This window comes from Brassica napus, chromosome A9, assembly GCF_020379485.1.
Source record: "Brassica napus cultivar Da-Ae chromosome A9, Da-Ae, whole genome shotgun sequence".
Classification (NCBI taxonomy): Eukaryota; Viridiplantae; Streptophyta; class Magnoliopsida; order Brassicales; family Brassicaceae; genus Brassica; species Brassica napus.
In genome coordinates, this window is record NC_063442.1 from 32,267,719 (window position 1) to 32,291,860 (window position 24,142).

General features: G+C 33.5%; 4 protein-coding genes across 4 annotated transcripts; 2 read left to right on the plus strand and 2 right to left on the minus strand.

The window, feature by feature from the left end:
- Window positions 1-3,083: 3,083 nt before the first annotated feature.
- LOC106390866 (ethylene-responsive transcription factor ERF011-like) lies at window positions 3,084-3,982 on the plus strand. The gene has a single exon (XM_013831406.3). The coding sequence runs from the start codon at window positions 3,277-3,279 to the stop codon at window positions 3,763-3,765; it is 489 nt and encodes a 162-aa protein (XP_013686860.2). The 5' UTR covers window positions 3,084-3,276; the 3' UTR covers window positions 3,766-3,982.
- A 1,362-nt stretch (window positions 3,983-5,344) lies between these two features.
- Window positions 5,345-6,966, plus strand: LOC106390864 (uncharacterized acetyltransferase At3g50280). The gene has a single exon (XM_013831403.3). The coding sequence runs from the start codon at window positions 5,527-5,529 to the stop codon at window positions 6,883-6,885; it is 1,359 nt and encodes a 452-aa protein (XP_013686857.2). The 5' UTR covers window positions 5,345-5,526; the 3' UTR covers window positions 6,886-6,966.
- A 1,167-nt stretch (window positions 6,967-8,133) lies between these two features.
- LOC106394457 (mitogen-activated protein kinase kinase kinase YODA-like) lies at window positions 8,134-9,162 on the minus strand. The gene is given in 1 exon segment (NM_001315885.1): window positions 8,134-9,162. A coding segment is annotated over 1 exon segment (1,029 nt).
- A 7,553-nt stretch (window positions 9,163-16,715) lies between these two features.
- On the minus strand, window positions 16,716-20,053 carry LOC106395693 (transcription factor HEC2-like). The gene has a single exon (XM_048741014.1). It carries the CDS (start codon window positions 18,690-18,692, stop codon window positions 18,051-18,053), a length of 642 nt encoding a protein of 213 aa, XP_048596971.1. The 5' UTR covers window positions 18,693-20,053; the 3' UTR covers window positions 16,716-18,050.
- Between the last annotated feature and the right edge of the window lie 4,089 nt (window positions 20,054-24,142).

The following is a 24,142-nucleotide window of genomic DNA, read 5'->3' on the forward strand; positions in this document are numbered from 1 at the left end:
CACAACATAATTTACTTATTTTAAGTGTTTTATCACATCTTTTACATTCAGTTTCACTCTTCTAAACTATTCCATTAATTGTTTTTGTCAAAATAATTCGATAATATTTTTTTTAAATATTAATCATAATAATTCGATATGTTTACATGAAGTTACTTCATTTGTGACAAGAATCCAAAAAGGTTAACAAATACTTTATTTATTTACAGAATGAGTTAGGAATAGATTTTTGGTCCCCATTTCAATACATGTTGTTTTTTTGGGTATCAGCTTTATGGTTTTGAAATTAGACTCCATCCAGATATCATAAATTTTTATTTGTGCGTCGAGTATGGTTCTTCCAGATTTGGATAGATTCAGTTTTAATGTGTAAAAATTTAAAATTATTTAAATAACTTATATGTTAGAAATGTCATTAAACAATTTAGAAAAAAACGTAAAAATCAAAATTCAAGCGATGCACGGAACAAGCTCTAGTTCATCATTAAAATAGATTAGTGAGATAAAAAGATGAACTTGAATATAAGATAACCGAAATAGCATTGTTTATATAAAGCATCTTTCATATCTCCTTTTTATTTCTTTATCCACTCGTTTATAAATAAAGAAAAACTCAGAATTTGTGATCTGACTAAATATTTATTGTAAATGTGTGTTTCAAATATTTATACAGATGAATGTAACTTTTCTAAAGGTAAGATAGCAGCATGTCGCCCTAATTTTTTCTCTCTACCACCTTTTTCACTCTCAACCGTCAAGCAAAACAAAAGTTCAGATCTTGCCTCCCTGGTAGCTGGTTCTCATTGCCGGTGTCGGGAGTGCTTTCTCCTTTTTTTAATGTTTCCATCTTTCTTTGAAGCCTTTTATAGTCATTTTCTCGGCATTCTCCAATTTTAACTGATGAAGGAATAAGCTTTCTAGTGCTTTTCCAGAATGTGTGGTGGTGTGGTTGCCGACAGAGCTTTGTGAAGGCTGGTATGGCTAGAGCGTGGCGATTGGCTTTTCTCCTTCAGTCTCTCGTTCTGCTTTAAGTTGTGTGTTCGTCTGAGCTCGACGACCAAAGTGGCAGATCTGCGGTAAACTGTTCTCTTGGCTGCTGGAGGGTTTCAAGACCATTGAGTACATGGTATTTGGTGCTTGTGCAGTTCTTTGAGTTTGATTTTTTCTAGGGTTTTGCTCGGTAATGTGGCGATACTTTTCTGGTTTTACTCTGATCTCTGAGGATTCAGGTGGTGGTCGGTTGGTCTTGGGTTCGGGGAGAATCTCCCTCGCCTAGCTGTTGGGGGTGCGATCTCGGCTACCACAAGTGTTTACAACATCGCTTCTCAGCTGCTCCGAGATTCGGTTCCTTTATGGTCTCCAATGTGGCTCCAGTTTTGTATTGTGTGTTGCTAGCTTGTTATTAGGTTCCGCAGTGTGCCTTTCCTTTACAAGGCTTGGTGGATACAACGGTGGAGTCGTTAGTGGAATCTATCGACGCTACCAGCTGCGGCATTTTCTTTTCATCTCTTATTTTCGGTTTTGGAGTAGTTGTTTCATCTTCGCGATGTATTTATTAGTTATTGTTTCATTTGGTCTTGTGGTAGTAGTTTTATAATTTTTTTGTAGTTTTTGTTTTTTCTGTTTTTTCGGTTAAAAATTAAAATTTTGGTATAAAATTTAACATTAAAAGCAAAAAATATATGTACAAATCAAATTATATATAAAATTTTATTTATTTTTACTGTATTTTAAAAACAAAGCAGATCCAAATATTCGTAGATATTGGTAAATTTGGTTTCGGATATAGTTTTAGATCCGAGAAATCAAAAATTAAGATTAGAATATTCTATAATTTCAGAATAGTTTATATGTACTACCACCTCTATAGCGGTCCCTTTAAGCTTAGAAAAATACCAGAAATCATAGCAAAAGATAATAATATTGTAATCGGAAATGAGCCGCCCTCGTGTATAATATAAGCAGAGCAATTAAGCAGAACGAACGTTAAGTCCCGAAATGGACCCCTCCTCCCTACAATAATGAAATCGGAAAATATCGAAAATGTCCCTACATTCATAATAAAATTCCAAAAGGAATCACGTGGAAAGCAAAGGGACAAAAGGGACAATATGTGATACGTGTCGTCACTTACTTAAATATAAAGTCAATTCCTAACGGTATCCAGCCACCGACTACCGACCGTGGGTCCCGCCATATGTCCTCATCCTCTTCTTATCCCTCTCTATATAGACGTGTGTGTATACGTACCCACTCATATAAATATTATCACAATAATATTACGTCTATCGGAAAAACATATTTTACGTAATAGTCGACATCAGATGTTTGTCTTTTTTTGTTAATCTTTAAATATCTGGTTGAGTATGGTTTTAAGTTTTAACGTAAAAAGTCATGCGTGCATGTTTGATTTTTAGGTAATGACGGTTATGTACAATGAATACCAATATAGTGAAAATGATTATGTTTCGGTGAACGAATTTAACAGAGAAGATGGATTAGACTTGTTTTCGGTTATGTTTTGATACGTTACTTCTACGCATATACAGTAAAACTTCTATAACTTAATAATGTTAGGAATACACTAAAACTATAAATTTTTTGTTAATTTATAAAGATATTAATTTATCGATATACAAATTGAACTAAAAACTCAATTTGAAATTATAAAATTATATTATTTTATAAAAAAATTTAGTGTATATTCATCTATAAAGTTTAAATTTAAAGAGTTTATACTGTATTATTAATATATTATGCCATTTAACTTTTGTAAAAGAATAGTAAAATATTTTAACGACTACAAAGAAATATGTTATACAATAACTATTTTATTATTTCGGGGTTGGCTTATAATATGTAAAAAGAAAGTTGATACAAAAAAATATTTCCAGAGAAAACTTTATATACTTTCATATAAACGTAACCCTTTAGCAGGCATGCTATCATGTTTCGATAACAAACTGGTTTGGTGTAAACGAACAAAAATAATCAAACAACGCTTAGTTTAGTGTTTGATATGCCAACATTATACACAGACATACGTTATTTATAAAAAAATATTTCCAAGAATCTTTTATAATGAGTTTGATGACTATACGCCTCATCTCAGGTCTCATCCGATTTTTTTTCCTTTTCAAGAAAAAAAAAACGAAATTCAACTATAAATAACGCGAGTCGTCTTGTAGTTTGGAATTTTCTCCACCAACTACAACTGCAAGTCGGCAAACCTCTCTCTCTCTATCCTTCCCTAACCTACCAAAATCCGGTAGTAATATGCTACAACACGGAGCCGCCGCTATGGAGGCCGGAGTAGCAGCAGCTGACGTGGCCGGCGTAAGGAAGAGAGAAAGACCATACAAAGGGATAAGGATGAGAAAATGGGGAAAATGGGTGGCGGAGATTCGGGAGCCCAACAAACGTTCAAGGCTATGGCTCGGCTCTTACTCCACCCCAGAGGCAGCGGCGCGTGCATACGACACGGCGGTTTTCTACCTGAGAGGACCTACAGCCACGCTCAATTTTCCGGAGCTTATACCGAGCATAGAGAAATCCTCCGCCGAGGACATGTCGGCGGCAGCGATCAGGAGAAAGGCCACGGAGGTCGGAGCTGAAGTAGACGCGTACGGGATGGCGGTGATGAACAGCAAACGCCGCCGCGTTTTTGGTCAGAAGGGTGACTATGTTGGCGGGTTATTGGAGCGGGTTGACTTGAACAAGTTACCGTACCCGGAAAATCAGGATAATGACGTGGTGGGAAAATAAACTATTTTTATTAAAAAATAGGTGAAAGAAGCTATCTTACAGCGGTGCCTGTTGCTATCATACGCGGTGAGCCTTGGGCTAGTGTTTCTTCCTATAAGCATTAAAATTTCACCCCCAAGTGAAATTCTGTACATTATTCTTGATTTAGTGATTGATATGACTTTTCTTGTAATATGTATCGATTGTTTGATAAACATTAGAGTACCAATTTAATGAATGTCTAATCCTTATATCATATTTCACATAACGCTATTAAGAAGTTCATTATTTCATCGTCTTCAATGTCAACCTTTTGGTCTATCCGAGGAATTCTTCGTATCTTTCTAACAATATTAACCACACATTGTTACAAAGATTGATTAATGAACTGACTTTTTATGCTACATAAGATAAAATAAACTGCTAATGGATACAATATAAAGATTAAAGAACAATCATATTCTTCACACCTCGTTTTCTACACAGTATCAGGGTCCATGTATTACCAAAGTATGTTTTAGGTCTGAGACGTATATTCTACAAGTGGATTATGTAATGGTACAAGACAACAACTTACACAGATGACTGATCATGTTTTGGAAGCAACAATTATCACAGCTGATGGAGTTGGTTCAAAAGTCTTTATTCTTAAGTTTGTATGGCATCGTTCTTCACTTCTTTGTGTGGAGAATGGAGTTCACCCATTTGGATACTAAACATATATATATATATATATATATATATGTATATGTATATATATATTTGTATATTTATATTAGTATTTAATTGTGGAGTTTTAATTTTGTGGAAAACCTAACTCAAAGTGTTTTTAAGAAACTTTGGGTTTGGTTTCCCATGATATTAAATGTTCCACAATTAAATACTAATATTAATATCTACATACATATATATACACATACAATATAATTTTTATAAATTTATACTCGATAAATTAATTTCTATAAATTAATAAATTTCGCCGGTTTCAATTTGTGCCGATTCAAAATTCGACACAAATAGATAAAATAATAAGATAATATTTTTTTATAAAATTTTATGTAAATATATGGTCCCATTAAAATTATAAATTGATAATTTATATATATACTTATTTTATATAAGTAAGAACTTATTATTATATTATTTATTTTATATTCACTATGGGTTATCTTTATATTTTATTAACACTTAATATATTTTTGATGAGATTTAGTAATATTATATCTAAAATCACATTTAAATTCTATGCAATATATTTTATATACCAAATAATATAATATAATTAATATAAATGTCAAATTTAAAAAATTAACAATTAATGTATATACGCTAAAATCAAATATTTTCTTATCTTAAAATAAATATATCTTAAAATAAGAAATGTAACTAATAAAACTTTTGTAAATTAATATTTCTATAAATTAATAAAATTTTAAACTTCCAACATTATTAATTTATAAAGGTTCTACTGTATATATAGGTTTAGAAATCCAATGATTGTTCTACCTTGAGTTGTGGACAATTTTGATACGCAAGAAGTTTTTTTTGTAAATAATTTTGATTCAAAAACATACTTTGGACAGGTTTTGATGGACAAACACTAAAAACTAAAAAGTACAACTTTGTAAAAGCCTACAATGACGAAAAAATGGGACCCTAGAAAATCCCATTAACTTCAATTATTGCTTACTCTGGATAGGCTTTTTGCTCTATGTCTTGTGGCATGTGGATAGTATTTTAGATTAGATCGAGTTTCAGTTACCGTCACAGTAGAGAAGAAAAATGGGAGGACCAGTAGTTTTAATCTCGTCGAGCATTGTTCAACCAGGAAACAGTGGCCAATCTGGTCGAACTAAGATCCATCTTACTCCATTTGATCTCAGTCTTCTTCAAGTAGATTGCCCTCAAAGAGGTCTTCTCTTTCCCCAACCCGACCAAGATTTTCATCTCATATCTCGACTCAAGTCCTCTCTCTCTGCTGCCTTAGAGATCTACTTCCCATTCGCCGGTCGTCTTGCCAAAGTTGAGAATCTCGAAGACAATAATACGGTGTCGTTTCACATAGACTGTGATGGCTCTGGCGCTAGGTTTCTCCATGCTGAAGCTAAATCTCTCTCGGTGAGTGACATTCTTCAACCTCACGGTGAAGTTCCCGATTTCATAAAGCACTTCTTTCCCGCTGACGGTTTAAAGAACAGTGATGGCTTGACAGAGCCCTTGCTTGCGGTACAAGTCACCGAGATGAAAGACGGCGTCTTCCTTGGTTACTATTACAACCACATGGTAGCAGACGGTGTGTCGATGTGGAACTTCCTCCACACTTGGTCCATGATTTGCTCGAGTGGTTCAAGCTCCGGTCAACAGCCTCTTGTTCTGAAAAGATGGTTCCTCGAGGGGGTTAGTTACCCTATTCATATTCCGGTCTCAGAGGCGGAGAAGCCACCACCACCACCGAGCCGTGAGCTTTCTTCAGTGCCGGTAACAAAGGATCGTGTCTTTCACTTCACAAAGAAGAACATTTCAGATCTCAAAGCTAAAGCGAACAGCGAGGTTGGCTCAAGTGACATGAACATCTCATCTCTTCAAGCGGTCTCAGCGCATATGTGGCGGTCGATAATCAGACACAGTGGTCTGACCGGGGAAGGAGAGACACATTGCAAAGTAGTGGTGGACTTGAGGCAGAGGGTAAACCCTCCGCTTGAGAAGGATTGTTTTGGGAACATGGTTTATATTACACCAGCCACAACCACCGTGGAAGAGCTGCTTGGTCGTGGCTTGGGATGGGCTGCTCTGCAAATAAGCAAGTTAGTGAGCTCACAAACGAATGAAAACTGTAAGGCTTTTGCAGAGGATTGGGTTAGTAATGTGAAAAACCTAAAGACAGGAGTTGGGAGTAGAATGGCTGGTGATACTGTGCTTGTCTCAAGCTCTCCCCGGTTCGATGTGTACCGGAACGATTTCGGTTGGGGGAAACCAGTTGCGGTTCGAGCTGGACCGGGCAATAGTATTAGTGGCAAACTTGTACTTTTTCCAGGGATTGATGAAGGAAGTTTTGATATTCAAGCGACTCTATGGTGTGATGTACTAGTGAGTCTATTAGCTGATGTGGAATTTTTAGAGCATGTGACTACTATGGTCTGATGTACTAGTGAATCTACTACGCGACCATATGGTCTGATGTATGCCTGGTTTAGTTAAGAAATAAAACAGTTGAGTGCGACATACTTTTTCTGCAAATGCATTTCATTGATTCAAAAGCACAAATAACATCAACACAGAATGTGTATAATGCAGAAACAAAACGCACCTAGGATTGAGTTCAGCGACCAACCAAACGATCAAATAGATCATAGAAAAGTGTCTCAATTTTCCATTACGATCTACATGTGGTATCGATCTTAACATTATGGTCCGATGTACTGAAACGCTGTTGAATCTAAGGAGAATGTAACAACTACATGATTTTTTGGTAGTTGATTAAAACAGTGTACTGATTTACATCAATATCAAAACATTTTAAGCAGCTATGAGAACAAATTACTTTATTCGACAAGTTTGGAACTTTCTGCCTCATTTAATCAAACAGAGAAGATGGCGTTATCTAACAGGTTACAGGTTTCAGTGAAGATTTTATATCTATCGTAAGTCTTCTTTTGATTTAAACTTAGAATAACATGTTTACTTGCAATACTCATTAATTGCACACAAAGTTTCTTGGAATATATAAACTGTCAGGGTTAAAGGCAAAGAGAACTATATACAAAAGGAGATCGCTAGAAATTGTACATAGAGTCAGAGAACATCATAATAATATGCATGGTTCCAAATTTATCTGTAAACTATAAATTTCTTTAAATCAAAAAATGAAAACATGAAAAGAGTTCACACGAATGTACTGGAATATGATTTGAGTTATGATCTGGAACCAGTTCATCATCAAGCTCGTGATTGGTTAATTACGCACAGATAACCAAATGCTATACGCAGTACGCTTACCACCAGTTAATAAAGCCAACGCTGCTTGGCGCTTGCTCACTAGTTCATAATCAGCAGTTTCAGTGGGACAACACACAAGATGACACGATGATGAATCTCTGTCTTCACAATAGGTCCCTACTCAGTGATGATAACTAGATTCCCTACTCTTTTATAAGTTCATCTTATGTGTCACACTCCGTAAGATATTGCTGTAAGGTCTGATGTATGGATTATGAGAAAAAAAATCAATGGTACGTAAGACTACAATGAATTGTTCATATCAACAAACACATTACATGTATAGAAAATATGAATAAAAATCTTTGAATTTGGATCTAACTAGGTTTATAAAAAAAATAACCTAGCCTTTGACAACAGCTCTGTTTCTCCCCTGTTTTCTTCTCACTCCCGTCACCGTACGGTGACCCAGCCTTCGGAGACAGACCAATTAGGTATCGATTCACTAACCAGGCTCGCAAATCTCTCCACCGGAGAATCCAACGGCTGATATTGAATCTCTGACTCGGACGACATAGATTCCCAGTCAGGAAATCCGAACGGGCATCTCGGTGACTTCGATACTTTGTCCTTCCCCTTCAAACATAACTCGTCTCGTTGATCATAATCATCATCTTCACAATCAACGGCCACGAACGGATGGTTCAAAAGCATCTCAACCGTCCATCTTTTCTCGGGATCTTTAACGAAACACTTCGACAAGAAGTCTTTTCCTTCCTCCGACAACTCTTCTGGAACCCTCGGCAACTCCTCGCCGACACCGATTCGTAACAAAAACGACATGAAGTGCGACCCTTCTTCAACACTCCACGCCGTTTCGCCGCTAAACATCTCAACTACGGCGCATCCTAACGCCCACACGTCAGCAGCTGCTCCGTACTCGTTATAGTTAACGGATTCCGGCGCCATATATAACGGCGTCCCTCGTATCTCCACGCCTTCTTTTGACGCCGTTAAATCTCTCGCCAATCCGAAATCCGCAATTTTAACGGCGCCGTCGCCGAATAACAGAATATTCTCGAGTTTTATATCGCAGTGAGCGAACCCTTTAGAGTGAATGCGACGTAACCCTCTGAGCACGGATCCTGTGTGGCGGCGCACGGTGGTTTCCGGTAAACCCTCACCGTTAAGTTTCTTTAGCTGAGACGCTAAGCTTCCTCTCGAAGCGTACTCGAGTAGCAAGTTATGCAGCTTCTCGCCTTTCTCCACCGTTTGATCTTCGCCGAAACATCGTACGATCTCAGGGCAGTCGCCAAGTGAATCCAACACCGACTTCTCGTTCGCGATTCCGCCGTAAGAGTTAGAAGATTTGACTGCCATGAGTGACGGGTACTCGCCGGAGCCTTTGATATTAGACGGCGTCGCTAGACTGACAGTGGAAAACGTGCCGTATCCGATTGTTTCTCCACGAACCCACTCCATTGAAGCCACAAAGACTAACGAAGGCGAGTTTCAGAGAGACTTGAGGGAAATTTATCTCTGAGGGTTTGTGAAAGAGTTGTGAAGAAAAGTTTCCTTTTTTTATAGATACGAACTTAGGTCTAGGGTAAAAGTTTCCTTTTTCGTCAGGATTCAAGATTGGAGAAGTATTAAATACTTGAAGCTCTTGGAAGATACAGAGCACGTAGCTCGCGACGGTCAGGTTGTGGCTTATGGCGCGACTTCCTCATAATATATACTCGATTTTTATATTTTTATATATTAATTTCTTTTTACCAAAGTTTGAATTGTATGGGGTTAATGCACGTGATGAGAGAGGATATTTGATATTTCTTAGTTGGGTTAAGGAAAATGAAATTAAATAACAAAATCGTTTTTTATTCGGAAATAAAATATTCTCTAACGACTTATGTTAAGTTGCCATTAGAATTTATTTTTTCCTTTGACAGAGACGAAGATATTTGAGAACGAGAGATTTGAGGGTAAGTTTTTGCTTTAGTCTTGACCGTCAAGTTACTAACTAATCTACGACGATCGATATTTGCGCAAGTCTTAGTTTTGTTCCTTGAAGGGCCTTTGATAGTATCGTATCACATTACAAAAATACTAGTTGGGTTGATAATGTTTTTGTGTCAATCCAAGATCAAATTCTTCTCCATTTGGTAACGTTTTGACACTTTCTTCTCGTACTTAATTATGCCTTTCGTCGATTAATTCCCCTATATATTAATTGAGAAGTCACTAATTTCTGCTAACGTGTCGTTCATAGGAGAGCTTTCCAATTAATTGTTATAATTTGATTGATTGATGATTTTTAATTTTTTATTTATTTAATTAAATATTTTAAAAGAAAACTAACCCTAGAATTACCTAATCTAATATATGTTTTCAAACATACAATTAAACATCTTAAATATAGATGAATTAATATAATTTATTTATATAAACAATTAAATATCATAGATTACATTATATAAATTGGTAATATACTTTTAAATACATATGATATTACAGAAACAATTATAAAAATGGTTTTAATATGTTTATATTAGTAATGAATACAATAAATCATAGATTCTAGAAAATTAATTAATGTAAACCTAATAATACTGATTAAACTCACTCATTAATTATATATATATATATATATATATTCTAAAATGTTTCGAATAAATGAAAAACAAACAAATATATAATTTTAAAAGATTCATCATTTTCCAATGACAACGTGATATCATAGATAAGTTATCACTTTTAGAAATGATCAAAATATTTTTCTATTTTAAACATAAAATTATATGGTAACTCATTTAAAATTATATTAATCAAGAAATGTTATTTAATTCATCTATTAATATAAACATTTGAATTAAAATTAATATATGGTAAGTCACTTAAAATTATATTATATGGTAATTCATTTAAAATTATTATATAGTAAGTCATTTAAAATTAAATTAATCAAAGTATTTTTTACATGCTTTTCCTAGAGTTAATACTATATTAATATAATTCATATAGCTTTGATTATGCTTGTTTTGAGTAGTAAAAAAAATAAAGGAGACATAAATAAAAAATATGAGGGAAGAATAATATGTTTGTTGTGTTCTTGGTTCTTCTATATTCTTATGTATTTAACTTTATTTATTTGTCGAGATGCATGTATTTTTTGTGTTACTATAAATGTGAACTAATTAGTTTTGTGTTCTTAAAACATTGTGATAAATTGAGTAAGAAAGATAAATAAAAATGATATGTTCTACAATTGTTAAAGTCAAAGATAGAAAATACAAGGTAAATTGCAAGTAGGATAAATTATTCAAAAATAATAAGATGTATATTTTGTGGTATAATAAAATTGTAAAATATACAATAATAAAATTTGTTATACAAATATTTTTTTTTGTTTTGATATAATATTGGATCTCACATTAATATTAAGTATATATGCCTAAAATAACAACACTTCGCTATTTAAATTTTAATTTTTTTTATTAATTAATCAGATTTAATTAAAATAGGTATGTTTTAAATGAAAAATGGTTTGTTTAACCCATTTAAGTTTTATATTAAACACTAAATAAAAATGAGTGAGAAAATGTGATTTGTGGTTTGAGAAAATTATGAGAGAAATTACTTAGACTACCATTTTTCTAGTACATGTTTTCATGTTTACATTAACAAAATTTATGATTAGTTTTAAAGAGATAAATCATACTATATATTAATTGAGAAGTCATTTAAGTGACTTTTTCTTATGTATTGTTCATAGGTTAAGTTTTTAAAAATAGTTATAACGTTTATTAGTTATTTATTTTAATCAGATCTAATAATAAAATGTAACAATAGAACTAATTATCATAAATTACCAAATAGCACAAGTAATATTACAAATAATGATTTATGGTAACTAATTGTAGAATTGGAGAAATAATATATATGTTTTATCAAATTATTTTATATAATTAAATAAAATAATTTAACTTTTTTATTGAAAGAAATTTAATGGTTATATATATTCTTATATAAAAGAATTAGATTTGTAGGTAAAGAATTATTAGAACTTTTTATGTTTTCTAAAGTCTACACAAAAACGTTTACAAAATATCTTCATGATAAAAGCATCTGATCATTGTATAAATTCTACACAAAAAAAAATTTTCTTTTTTATTTCTTGAAAGCTAAAGTATTCCCGATTTTTTCACGTGTTAAAATAAAATATATTAATATAAAGTAATTCTACAGCCAATTATCTGAATTAATCATAATATTGCTTATTTGTAAGAGAAATATTTATAATGACTAAGGTTACGTTGTTGAACTATATTAAATCTCACAGATCTTCTAAAAATATATACTGCATTTTTAATTATCCAACTATTTGAAATTTAAAAATTTTAATTATTATTCAAAAATTACAACAATGTAAACATAATATATATTTTTCGTATAATATAATTACCTGCAAAATTGCGGGCAAACACCTAGTTAATGATTAAAAGACTAGAAAATTAAAAGGGCAATTCTCCTAAATAAAATATTTTCAAGTTTTTATCATAAAAATTGATCATAAGGAGGAAAATGACCAAAATATTTCATTTAATAGGCAAAAAAACTTAATACCCTAGCTATATAAATACAAATAAAAAATAAAAAAATTAAAATTAAAATTTATAAAATTAAATTTTTTATATATTTTCAGTTTATATACTTTCAAATTTGAACGTTTTTATAATTCTTTTTTTATTTTTTTTTTAGTTTTTTATTTTTTCAAATTTTCTTTTTGTAATTCGAAATACTTTTTAAAACTATTTTTCAATTTTAATATTTATTTTTTTATTTTATAAAATTTTAAAACTTAATTCTAAATGTCCACCCCGTAACTTTAAACCGTAAAGTTTCGATTAGTTAATCACAGGGGTATAAGTGTATATTTACCTCTTTAATAAAATATTTTGGTTATTTTGATCCTTACCGTCTATATTTGTGATAATGATCTTTTTTTTGTGTTATCCTAAGGTATTTTTCAAATTAAAAGAATAACCTATTAATTCTCAGGTGCACTTTGCATGTTTACTTTCAAATAACATAATGTGTCTTTGTAAACTAAATGGGACTGATATAGATGAAAAATGCTGAATACAATGAAGTTGTCACATGTGAATTAATTGTACTATATATAGTTTATATTTTTCTTGTCTGTATCAGTTCCTATAGCAATTCAACAGATTTTGATGCATGATACACGACTTTATCCGACAACTCTTCCAATCATTAGTCTTCTTGCTAATTTATTAATAGTCACAAACTTTACGGTATGTTTAACTTTTATCGTAATAAAATGCTTAATATAGAAGTTTTCACATCAACTTGCTTGCCCGGCCAAGTCGTAATGGGCATGCTTGCATGAAAACCACAGAAAAGTAATACTCTATCATTGTTCTATAAATATTATCCCTGTTCGTCTATGGTTTATAAATACTTTACTATATATAAATCTACTTGAAGCTATTATAGTTTTAATAATTCAGTTTATAACCAGAATTCGGTATTATACATAATACTAGCATACAGATACAGAACACTAGTAAATTTGCTTGTTATAGTAAATTAGGATTCGAACACAGAGACGTCATAGTTTTGTGACGAGCAATTTACTAGAGATCCATAACCAATCTTTTTATTCAAAAATACACACCGAAACGTTACTAAACCAAAACCCACTAGATAATAACATTACTTTTCTTGTTTTCTTTATTAGAAAGCTGAAAGATTGTCATGAAACAAAATTGCGGCGCACCTCAGACTCTACAATATAAAAGTATTGACTGATAAATAATTAATCCAAGCATCCAAGAAACAGAAAGATGTGCTTCACAGTGAAGCTTTTTTCTTTACTTTCTTTATTGTCGGAGTCAGACTGAGTGAAGTCTTTGATTCTTAACAGAGCAACAGACTTTCACAAATTGCGGCTCTTATTAAGTTTTCATTTCATAACTTCTATAATAATATTATTACAAAAGAAATATCAAGGTTCGGATTGAAAAACACAATCAGTGATAATAATTTAGAGTAAAATTATTTTCTGCTGAATTATTTTAATTTTTAGTCAATCACGTGATGATATTTTTCATTTATTAACGCTAAAAAATAGACTAATGTATTATTTTCTATATTTGTGGAAAGAATTTCTGTTTTCACTTTTTTATTTCTTTTTCTTTCAGTTTTTTTTATCCTTCTCTTTATTCTATTATTTACCAATGATTTTCGATATAGTAATAGTTTTAAGAGAAAAACAAACATTAACGGAAGAACCCCTTAACAGAAAACAAAAACTGAGTCTCTCTCTTTCCTCCGTTCTCTCTCCAAAATCTTTTACGGAGGAGATGATGAGAGTACTCAGATCTTTTTGTTGTTATGATCTGTTGATCAGATGTTTGTCTCTGGGAAGCGGTGGTTCTCTTAACGCCGTCTTCGCCGGCTACTGACTCCGGGAAGTGGTGAACCTTTCACTGTCTTCGCCGGCTCTCCACCGGGGTTCTCCCGGTTCCGTTCGATCAGCGTTCCGGTGGTTCTTTACTCAATCGATTCTCCTTCTCGATCTTCGATTCTCGATTCCTTTCCTTGATAAAGGCGATTCTCATCTTCAAGCTCTTCCTTTATCTTTAAAGCTGATTGTTGTGCATGTAGGAATCTCGATGATTGGGTTCGATTGACGTTGATTGATTTCTTAGAAACGCTTGATCTGTCAAGCCTGACTCTTTGGCTGATCTGGGTTGAGAGCCGTTCGTTTTGAACGGTTTCTTTTTCGATTAGGTCTCGCCGACGGTGGAGCTCCGCCGTATCGTCTCGCTGGCTCCGGAGGAAGCTGTCTTTCTCGCGTCTTGACGCGTGGCCATTGATTGCTGGGCAATCGACCACGTGGTGGAAGCCTAAAGATTGCTTTCCCAACGGTTTCCTTTTGGGTTTACGGCCCAAAAGTTTTATGTTCGATGGCCCTCTGTTTTAGGCCTTCTGCTTGTTCTTTTATCGGGCTTTGTCCTTGTTTGGGCTTTGTCCTTTAATAAAATTCAGTGAAAAAAAAAAAAAAAAAAAAAAAAAAAAAAAAAGAACCCCTTAACGGAACCTGACGATGAGGAACGCACAAAAATCCAGACGTGTAGTATATCCTTTACCAGTTTACCGTCACCCCGTCACCGTCACCGTCACATGCTCGCATGTTCTTCCCACCAATCCTTCCTTTCGTTTATTTACTCCTTTCTTAGAATTCTTGGATATTTATTTATTTAATGTTCTTCTGCAAATATCTTCCTCGATAATATATGGATAAAGACCATGCCACTTGCGAGTTGCGACTTTTTTTCTCTCTCTTGGTTTTGGTACCATGAACCAATCACATACTCCGATTTCTCTCTTCTTTTCCTTTTTATTTTCTTTCGGCTACTTTCATCGTAGTTTATACTTTTCCTACCTGCTTAGAATTATTTCTGTTGTAACAACAAAGAAGATTCTTTTGTATCCAATACACTACAGTCTTCAACCGTCGCTTGATATCAACGCATATGATATTGTTATTCCAAGTCGTTTTTACCAGGTCGTGATCTCTGTCTAAGAGCATGTGGCCTACTCCTACCACACAACTTGCTCGTTTTATTAGATAACACATATACAGTGAACAAATTAATTACAAAACTTTAAAACATATATGTAAGAAATGTAGAACCACTTACTTGTTTTGCTTTGCCACATAATTCAAAATATTTGTTTTTACATAGATTCAACGACAATATTGTGCAAGTAATAGCACCATGTGCACCACTTGATTCTGAAGAAACAGTAAACCAAATGCGCATTATTGATTGTTTATTAAAAAAATAAACAACTCAATTCAACTTGTCGCGTGAGTGGAATCGATTTTTTCAAAGCTAATACAGAGGGTCCCTCTCAAGATAAGCATAAATTCAAGGTCTACGGATATTCCTTGGAATCTGTAATGCATGACCACCCAAATTAACCTGAAATTATTTCTGTTTTATCGGAAAGATCGAATAGGGCTTGAGAAGACTTGCATGCATCCACTTCATTGACTGAGCTTATAAGTCTAGTAAGCCAAACCTGAATTGGGCGGCTGAGCCCAAGTACATGAACATCAATTTAAACATGTTTTTTTTAGTTGTCCATAGATATTATTGAGTCAAAGGCGAACAATTTTTTGAATTTTGGAAGTTGTCACACGAGAAGCCTTCGCTAGACTATTCAGATAGAACATCTTTTCATGATTGAATGGCTAGTTTAATTATCGATCAACATAGTCTGTGAAAAAATAAGAGACATGTGTATTGATTTTATGCCTAATTAGGTTTCTGATATAAGACAATAGTGCCGATGGGAGCCACGTATTTCAAGGGGTGGACGCGATTCGGATATCTGAGTTTTTGGAACTATTTGTGATCTGATCCGTTTTGATTCATAGCAATTTTAGATTTTTGACCGGATATCAGATTTGATCTGTAAAAATAAATAAATAAATTATCAAAAATAATATAAAATAATAATATTTTATTAGAAAAAATTATTTACTTTTAAAATTCTAAGAACTAATATAATATATTTAGTAAATAAAAATACTGTAAAACTTACATAAAATATAAATATTCATTTAACTTATATGTATAATTCTATAAATATATGTATATATATAGATATAAAAGATCTGATATCCGTTCCTAAAAATATTAGTATTTGTAATTTGTTTTGTTTTTTACAGATAATGCATAATAATTTTTTGCTTCCTAGAGTTACGGATATATGTATCTTTAGGTGAAACGAATAACGAATTAAATCAAAATTTACTAATATTTTGCCAGCTGTTTATAATAGCCCATGTAACGTTTTTTAATTACTTCAAATTCATGCGACACGTATAGAAATGTGACGAACATAGAAAATAGTCATTTAACTCTTGAAGTATATGCAAATATGCATATCATATATTCAATATATATATCTGCAATACGTATTTAACCCTTGTTGAGGAAAAAGTATATGCAATGCGCCTATAAAATGCCTAAGTGTGTAATGCAAACATGTGATGAATTAAATGTATCATTTTCTCCACCTATATGAGAATGTTGTTCGGCCAACTGAGTCTGAAATCACAAACGCAAGTCTACTTTGTACGCAGGCCCGGCCCGGTAATTTTTTATGCTGGTAGCAATAAATTATTTTACGAAAACTACCACCCGTCTCTTCATTTCTTGCATCTTGTGATAGAAGAACCTTGATTTGTACGGATGAATAGAACAGAGATGAACGGAACGTGAAAGTTAAAAACATATTTTTGTTCATATTGAATATTTAGGTATGTCAAACGAGTTTTCTCGACGTATAGTCTAAAGATTATGGAAGAAGTCAAGGAATGAATTACCTTTTCAATAATGTGGTCAAGTGTAACATTTGATGGAAAGAACAGGAGGAAGAAACCACTGGAGCTAAAAAAGAAATTGGGTCAAGATTAAATACTAATGTCTTATAGAGCAGTAAACGGATTGACTAGATTGGACTAGACGAGATTTGGTTGATGTTGAAGTCATGTGTTGAACGGTGAAGTTCTAACCTAATAATTAAATGTCCTTTAAGCCAAAGCTTAGGAACTATTATTAGCTATTAAGTGGCGTGGGTACAAAGATATAAACAAAGATATAACCAAATAAACATGGAGAGTGATCGCACGGAGCTTATAATGGCAATGAACAAGAAAATGGATTAACCACGAGCTTTTCTTTCAATAGATTGAGATGTTGAGTTTTCATTTTCAAAGTGTATACATAAAACGAAATCATATTGTTACAATTTAAAATTCACCCACGTTCAATTTGCCAAAAAAAAAAAAATCCACTCACGCAAAAGAAAGAGAGAAAAAATTCAAAATTCATCCACGCACACTGTTATATTATAATTCAGTTTATGATACAGTAATGGTATTACTTTTGCCACAAGCCACTAGTGAATATCTGATATGTATATGTGTGCCAGTTGCTATAAGAAATTATATAGACCCCATCTGAAATCATTACAACCAGCTTCAAGTATTTCATTGATCAGTTTAGTAATCAAAGACTAATTCTTTTAGCAATGACCATCAGAAACTATAATTATTCTTTCAGCACAAGCCTGCTGAATTAATCCCGAAGATTATAGAAACAGGAAAAATAAATTACGTCTAAAATATGAAATACCCTCACAGGTTCATAATATTAAATTCCACTCCTCCCGAGAGTATTTTTCCTCTTCATATTAATAGTATAATATGAAATACATTAAAAGAACATCATCTAGGAATATGTGCATTTCCAAGCATCTGGTAATGATCAGATCGCATAGTCCTTGCATCCTTTTCCACCAACAACCGGCGGTGCTGGCGTCATTCCTCCGCCGTTAACCACTGCATGCTCCTCCAGCGACTGCACTTGCTTCTTGAGAAACTTAACGTAATGGATAGCCTCATCGAGCATCGATGCAGTATCCATCTTGGTTCCGCCAGGTACAAGGCGTTGAAGTATCCTAATCCGCTCGCTGATTCTCTCCCTCCTATGCCGAGCCGCCACGCTCTGTGGATCTTTAGAGATCCTCACGTTCTTCCTCTTAGGTGGCTTCACTGATTTTGGATCAATATGTATCGGTTGCATCACGGCTATTCGAAAGATCATCTCTCGCATCGCCGCCATGTCAGCGTTGTCGCCGCCTCCTCCTCTTTTGTCCGGGAGAAATGATGACGTGGAAGGGGCATACCGGAAATTTAAACCGGGTTGGTGGTGGTGAGTGATGGTTGGGTTAAGTACTGGGGGATGGGTATGGTTGTTGTGGTTGAAGAAGAAAGGGTGATAAGTGTTGGATTCGGAGGGCATCGTGATGTTATGGGAACTAGGGTTAAGGTTTGGGTTAGAGAAGTGATCAGGAAGCTTCTCCATTTGTGTCAGCATCATGTTCATTAGTATGTCAGAGTTATCCATTCTCTTCTTCTTAAGTTTAGAAATTTGTAGGGTTTCTTTTTCTTTGAGAGAGATATGGAGAAGCTGCTGAGATAAATGTTAGGGAGGAAGAAGGAGAAAGATCTGACAAAGAATGAAATTTTGTGTCTGAATCACAGAAGAGGTGTGGTGATATATGGGAGAGAGATGGAGAGTTATGTGTGAAAATGTAAACTGTTACTGCCATCCTTGTTCTTTAACTTATTATAAAACATAACGTTAAGATATATATATATATGTATAATTTATATACACTATGTGACAAAGGATTGTTTCCATCATTCTTTTTTCACCCTTTTAAATTTTTACACTCATAAATATATCTATTCATACGGTATACGTACTAACTAGCTGTTGAAAAATGTCTTCTTGCTTTAACATGTTGATGTTCCATATTTCCATGCATAGAATATATATGTAATATGTCTTTTGCGCATGGCACTTTTTTGAACTATAGATAATGTGTAGTTTTTTAACAATAGATAATGTCTAGTTTAGAAGTAACAAAGACATTATTTACGGAATAAGTTTCAATACAAGTTTAAATAAATTAGACTTACAGTTGGTGTAATTATGAATACTAGAGTTTGGCCCGCCCTACGGGCGGATTATTGACTGAAAAAATATATTATATCAAAAATTTATTGAACATTTCAAAATGTTTAATTTAGTAAAATTGTAAATAATCTTTAAACTTTAATGCCAAAAATTACAATTATACGACACTCAAATTTTTATTATTACAATTATACATTTCTACATATCATCTATTTTGATAACTCTAATATTTTGGTTGAAATAGTGTTTGTTATATCTTCATCATGCTTTTTTCGTCAATGTTTTAAATATATTTTTTTTTTGTTGAAAACTTGAAATGCTGAAATAACCACACATTGTAAATTAATTCTTTGTTACTTTAAGAGAATTAACGTTCTTGGTTGTTTGTAGAGCATATGCTGGTGTGAGAAGTCGTCTGTTGAAAGCATAATAGAAAGTCTTATAGAAACCGATGATTCAGGTCAGAGAAATTGTTGTGCGTCTTTATATTGTTTGTCTTTTCTTCTTTAAACCATAAACAAAAGGATTGGTTTCACAATGATTGATTTAGTTACTTCAGTTTGTAGTGATATGCTTTACTATGATATATAATCATATTTTTATTTCCTGAATCTCTAGTTATTTATTTTTAAAACTATATTATTGCTTTTTTAAAGAAAAAAACTTGTTATTGTATAGCTATGTATTTTTACTACAATTTTTTAGTTATTGATTTATATTTTAAGAGTAATTTAAAAGTGAATAAATATTATCATATGTTTGACTTAGTTTCGCTTCCGATTTTTATTAATTTGATTACAATTTTGACCAAAATACCTATTACTACAGAGACAGTTTCTCTCACAGAGAATAAAATAGACATGTCTTTAGGTGTGTTGATGTCTTTTTGTAAACTCATACAAAGATGCGTACTTGTTTATTGCTCATACAAGAACATATGAAGGTTCATGAGCAATAAACAAGTACGCATCTTTGTATGAGTTTACAAAAAGACATCAACACACCTAAAGACATGTCTATTTTCTTCTCTGTGAGAGAAACTGTCTCTGTAGTAATAGGTATTTTGGTCAAAATTGTAATCAAATTAATAAAAATCGGAAGCGAAACTAAGTCAAACATATGATAATATTTATTCACTTTTAAATTACTCTTAAAATATAAATCAATAACTAATGGTCAATAAAGAGACATTAAAATTCATTACAAAGGATAAGATGAAGACATGAAGGAAGAGAGAATGAGACTACACTGCTGCTTAACAGAAAAACAAATAGTGACGCAGTGCAGGGATTATGGTTGTTCTCAAATGGTTTTGAAGAAGTATTCCATAAGAAACATGCCTTGGTGACTCGTGTTTGTTGCTTTTTTTCGCAAACGCTTCCTAACTTGCCGGGCTCGCTTCCCTGAAATATATGTATTGTTAAAGTCCATGTATTAGTTTCTGATCTCTGGACATGGACCCCAATGTCAAAACTCTCCTTAATGTACTTATTCCTAGCTTTTCCTCTCTCTGCATTAGTTCGTCCTAGTTCATTACATACACAACACAACCCAAAGATTCCAATCAAAAACTCCGAGATTTTTGCAATGATCAGATCTAATTACAGAGGAGATCGATTGACTTTTTTTTACCTGTGATCCTCCAGGGCTGTTGAAGACACCGAAGAAATGAGCAGTTGATTGAGGATTGAAACGACCATGTATTAACGAATTAGTTGGAGACTGAAGGATTCTGGGTATATCGGAGACATCATCTTCCACTGATCGATGTCACACCCTTCAAAGGCACACTCTTGAAGTCAAACAGACTCCTGCTCTCTGTTCGCTGATCATATTCTTCTCAAACGTCGTTCTCTCGTCTGAGCCGTTAATCTCTTATCCGGTAGCGATATCAGCGACTATCTCTGATGATGATGATTAAGTTGGGTGAATTGATCCGAGAGAACAAAACTTTTATATATTGAGCTACGTGAGACCCAGAAACAGAACACGAAGTCTACGGAAACGAATCGAAGCTGTGGGAATCTTTAGTTGAGTATTGGATGTAGCAGTAGCCTTTACCCAACATGATTCCCATGATCCCTGCGAATTCCATATGGGTTTCTGGGAAAGCAAAGCAACCGCCGGAGATACTTCTTCCATTGATGAAATCTTAACTCTTGATAGATTTGTGAAGCTCTGAGATTTTTAATCTCTGGGGATAATTGATCCTTTAATGGACAAAAGTGAAAGTGCGAGACAAAAATATGTGGGGAATGGGATGACTCGTTGTTGGTGTATATATACACCTTGTGAAAGTGGTGTAGAAGCTAGGGAAGTTGAATCGAAGATCAAGTAGTGGGAAAATTTTGTTGAATGCCGTAATAAATAGCTCCTGAAAGTGGAGCCGGAGCGGTACGACGGTGGTCTCAGCCGGAGCCATCCCTCTTACGATTCTCGTTAGGTTTTTTTGATTCTGGATGTATTTAGGTTTAGACATACCACTATATATATAGGAAGAGGATCAAGGAGAGGTGGAACAAAACATCCAAGATGAGTATAAAGATTGTCATTGATTGAGCAGAAAAAGGAGATTGGAGAAGACGGAGTGGAAAAGTCAGGATTACGAAACATGATTTGTCGACATAGGTTTGGTGGGCCAAATTATAATTTTAACAGTCCACGATGATGTGTCAAAATAAAGTGTTCTGATTGGTTAATTTTTCAAGGTGACGTGGATGCGTTTAGAAGGCTTGATATCCTGCTTTTAGTATTGTTAGATTGATCACTTTGTCCCGAATCATAGCAACTCGAATGTATTATAGGTTTCTTCTTCTCGTTATCATGTATTCTATCGAATTTGAAGTCGATTGGTATATATCACAAAACACTAAACCAAAAACTAAAATCCAATATTCATTTAGCTGGTGAAGAGAAAATTTACTATATTGAAGTCATATTGAGCGTCAATTCACGAAAGGATTGTCCTTTATTTGGATCGAAGGTCATGATCCATTTTATAAAAAAAAACATGTTTCATAAATCGGTTGGATGTCAGACCCACGAGCCGCTCTTCTGGAGTCTGGACAAATCAAGGTGCATGAAGCGCTCTCACCATCCAGGCAGTCACCACGAAGTTCCTATTTTATTTTATTTTAATGTAATGTTAAATTAGACTCACAAGAAAAAAGGTGTTCGTTTTTTACAATGATATGCAGCTTTTCAAAGGACATGTTTGAAGAGATTATAACAGAAAAAAATAGAGGGAACAAATAGAAAACTAGTTCATTGCTTCCAGCCATCGTTGGAACCCTCCTTCATATCTCACGAAGTTCCTATTTTTCTCAGTTATAATTTGTTTTTGTTTTTGAAAATTTGTATTTTTCAATCTCTTAAAGTTATACTTACTTTGAAGTTTGAACTATAATGAGAAAGAGGGTAGTCATGTAGCCTTTTGTATCTTGACTTCTTGCTATTATGTTTTGTTTATAAATCCACTTGAAATATGTCAGAAACGATTTTGATCAAATGCATCTGTTTCGCAGAATCTGCTCATGCGACTTTAATACATTGAATTCAATATTTCTCAACTAGTCGAATAATTTGCATCCAATAGTTTGAGGAAAATTTTGAGATACATTGTCTTGTTACTTCGTATTGATGCTATAACTTATTACAAACAGCTGAATAAGACGTGAATATAATCAAATCATCACAATGTATACGCCTTGATATATAGGAGTATATATAATGGAAGAATGTTGTCTATAATGGACTTGATGTTATAATCAAATCTCAGTTGGCATATGGGCACGCTTATCAAGACCGATCGCAAAGGCCATATTGCGATCTTCGTTAAATTCTGCTTCCTATTTAAAATTTAAAGAAAATATTCACGTGATCACTTTTGTTAACAAAAGAAAAAGATAAGAAAGATAAAGTAGTAAGAATACTGCAGTTTGAGCGGTGCGGGACAAGCGGTTCAACTGCGGTGCGATTCTAACAGTTATAAAAGTGTATAGATATATAATATATGTAGAGATTTTTATTACTGTTAACTGTGGGGCGGGGCGGGACAATATTCACCATTCGAAGCCTAAATCATGTTGCCATGTTGGAAGCACTTCAATAAGAAATCTAATAAATGGCTTTCTTTAAAAGGGAAAAAGTCCAGACCATATCCAAACCTCACGATCTTCAATCAAGAATTCAAGACTATTGCCTGGCTATATTTAGTCAAAATCACAAAGCAATTCATGTACAAATACAAAATAGCTTCTTTTGACGTCACATTTAATACATCAAACAATTACTTTTGTGTTATCTGTTAATTGAATTAACGCTAATATATTATTTTTTCCTATCATTAGACCAAACTAGACAGACACATTGAGTTGCTTCGGACTTGGTTTTACCCTCTTATGTTGACACAGAAACATGTAAGAAAACCAACCAACGATGACGTTTCGCTGCAGTCACTTTTTCAATCATGAAACCAGCTTTGAAAGTAACAAATATAGATGCTACTTTCCCCTTTCTCACCTTTTTACTTCCACAAGTCATTGTTTGAATTAAACACACCGGATCTTAAATTCTTAACTAATAAGATTCGAAGTCTTGTTCGTACCCTTTTTTTTGTCGGATACAAATGCCATACCACCATTAAATTTTGTTATTATAGTTTTTCACACACTTACTTTTTATTTCCGAACCAAGGTGATGTTCATAAGCAAACATTGGACACGTGTAAGAGACGAACTAAATTAGAGTGTAAAGTTAGAAGTTGAACCCCTTATTCCTTTTTTTATTATTTTTTTGAGCTTAAACTCGTAATCTCCCTAGATCAGGAACAAGAGCTGATTGTTTAATCCCCTCCCCGCAACAGATGAGATTCA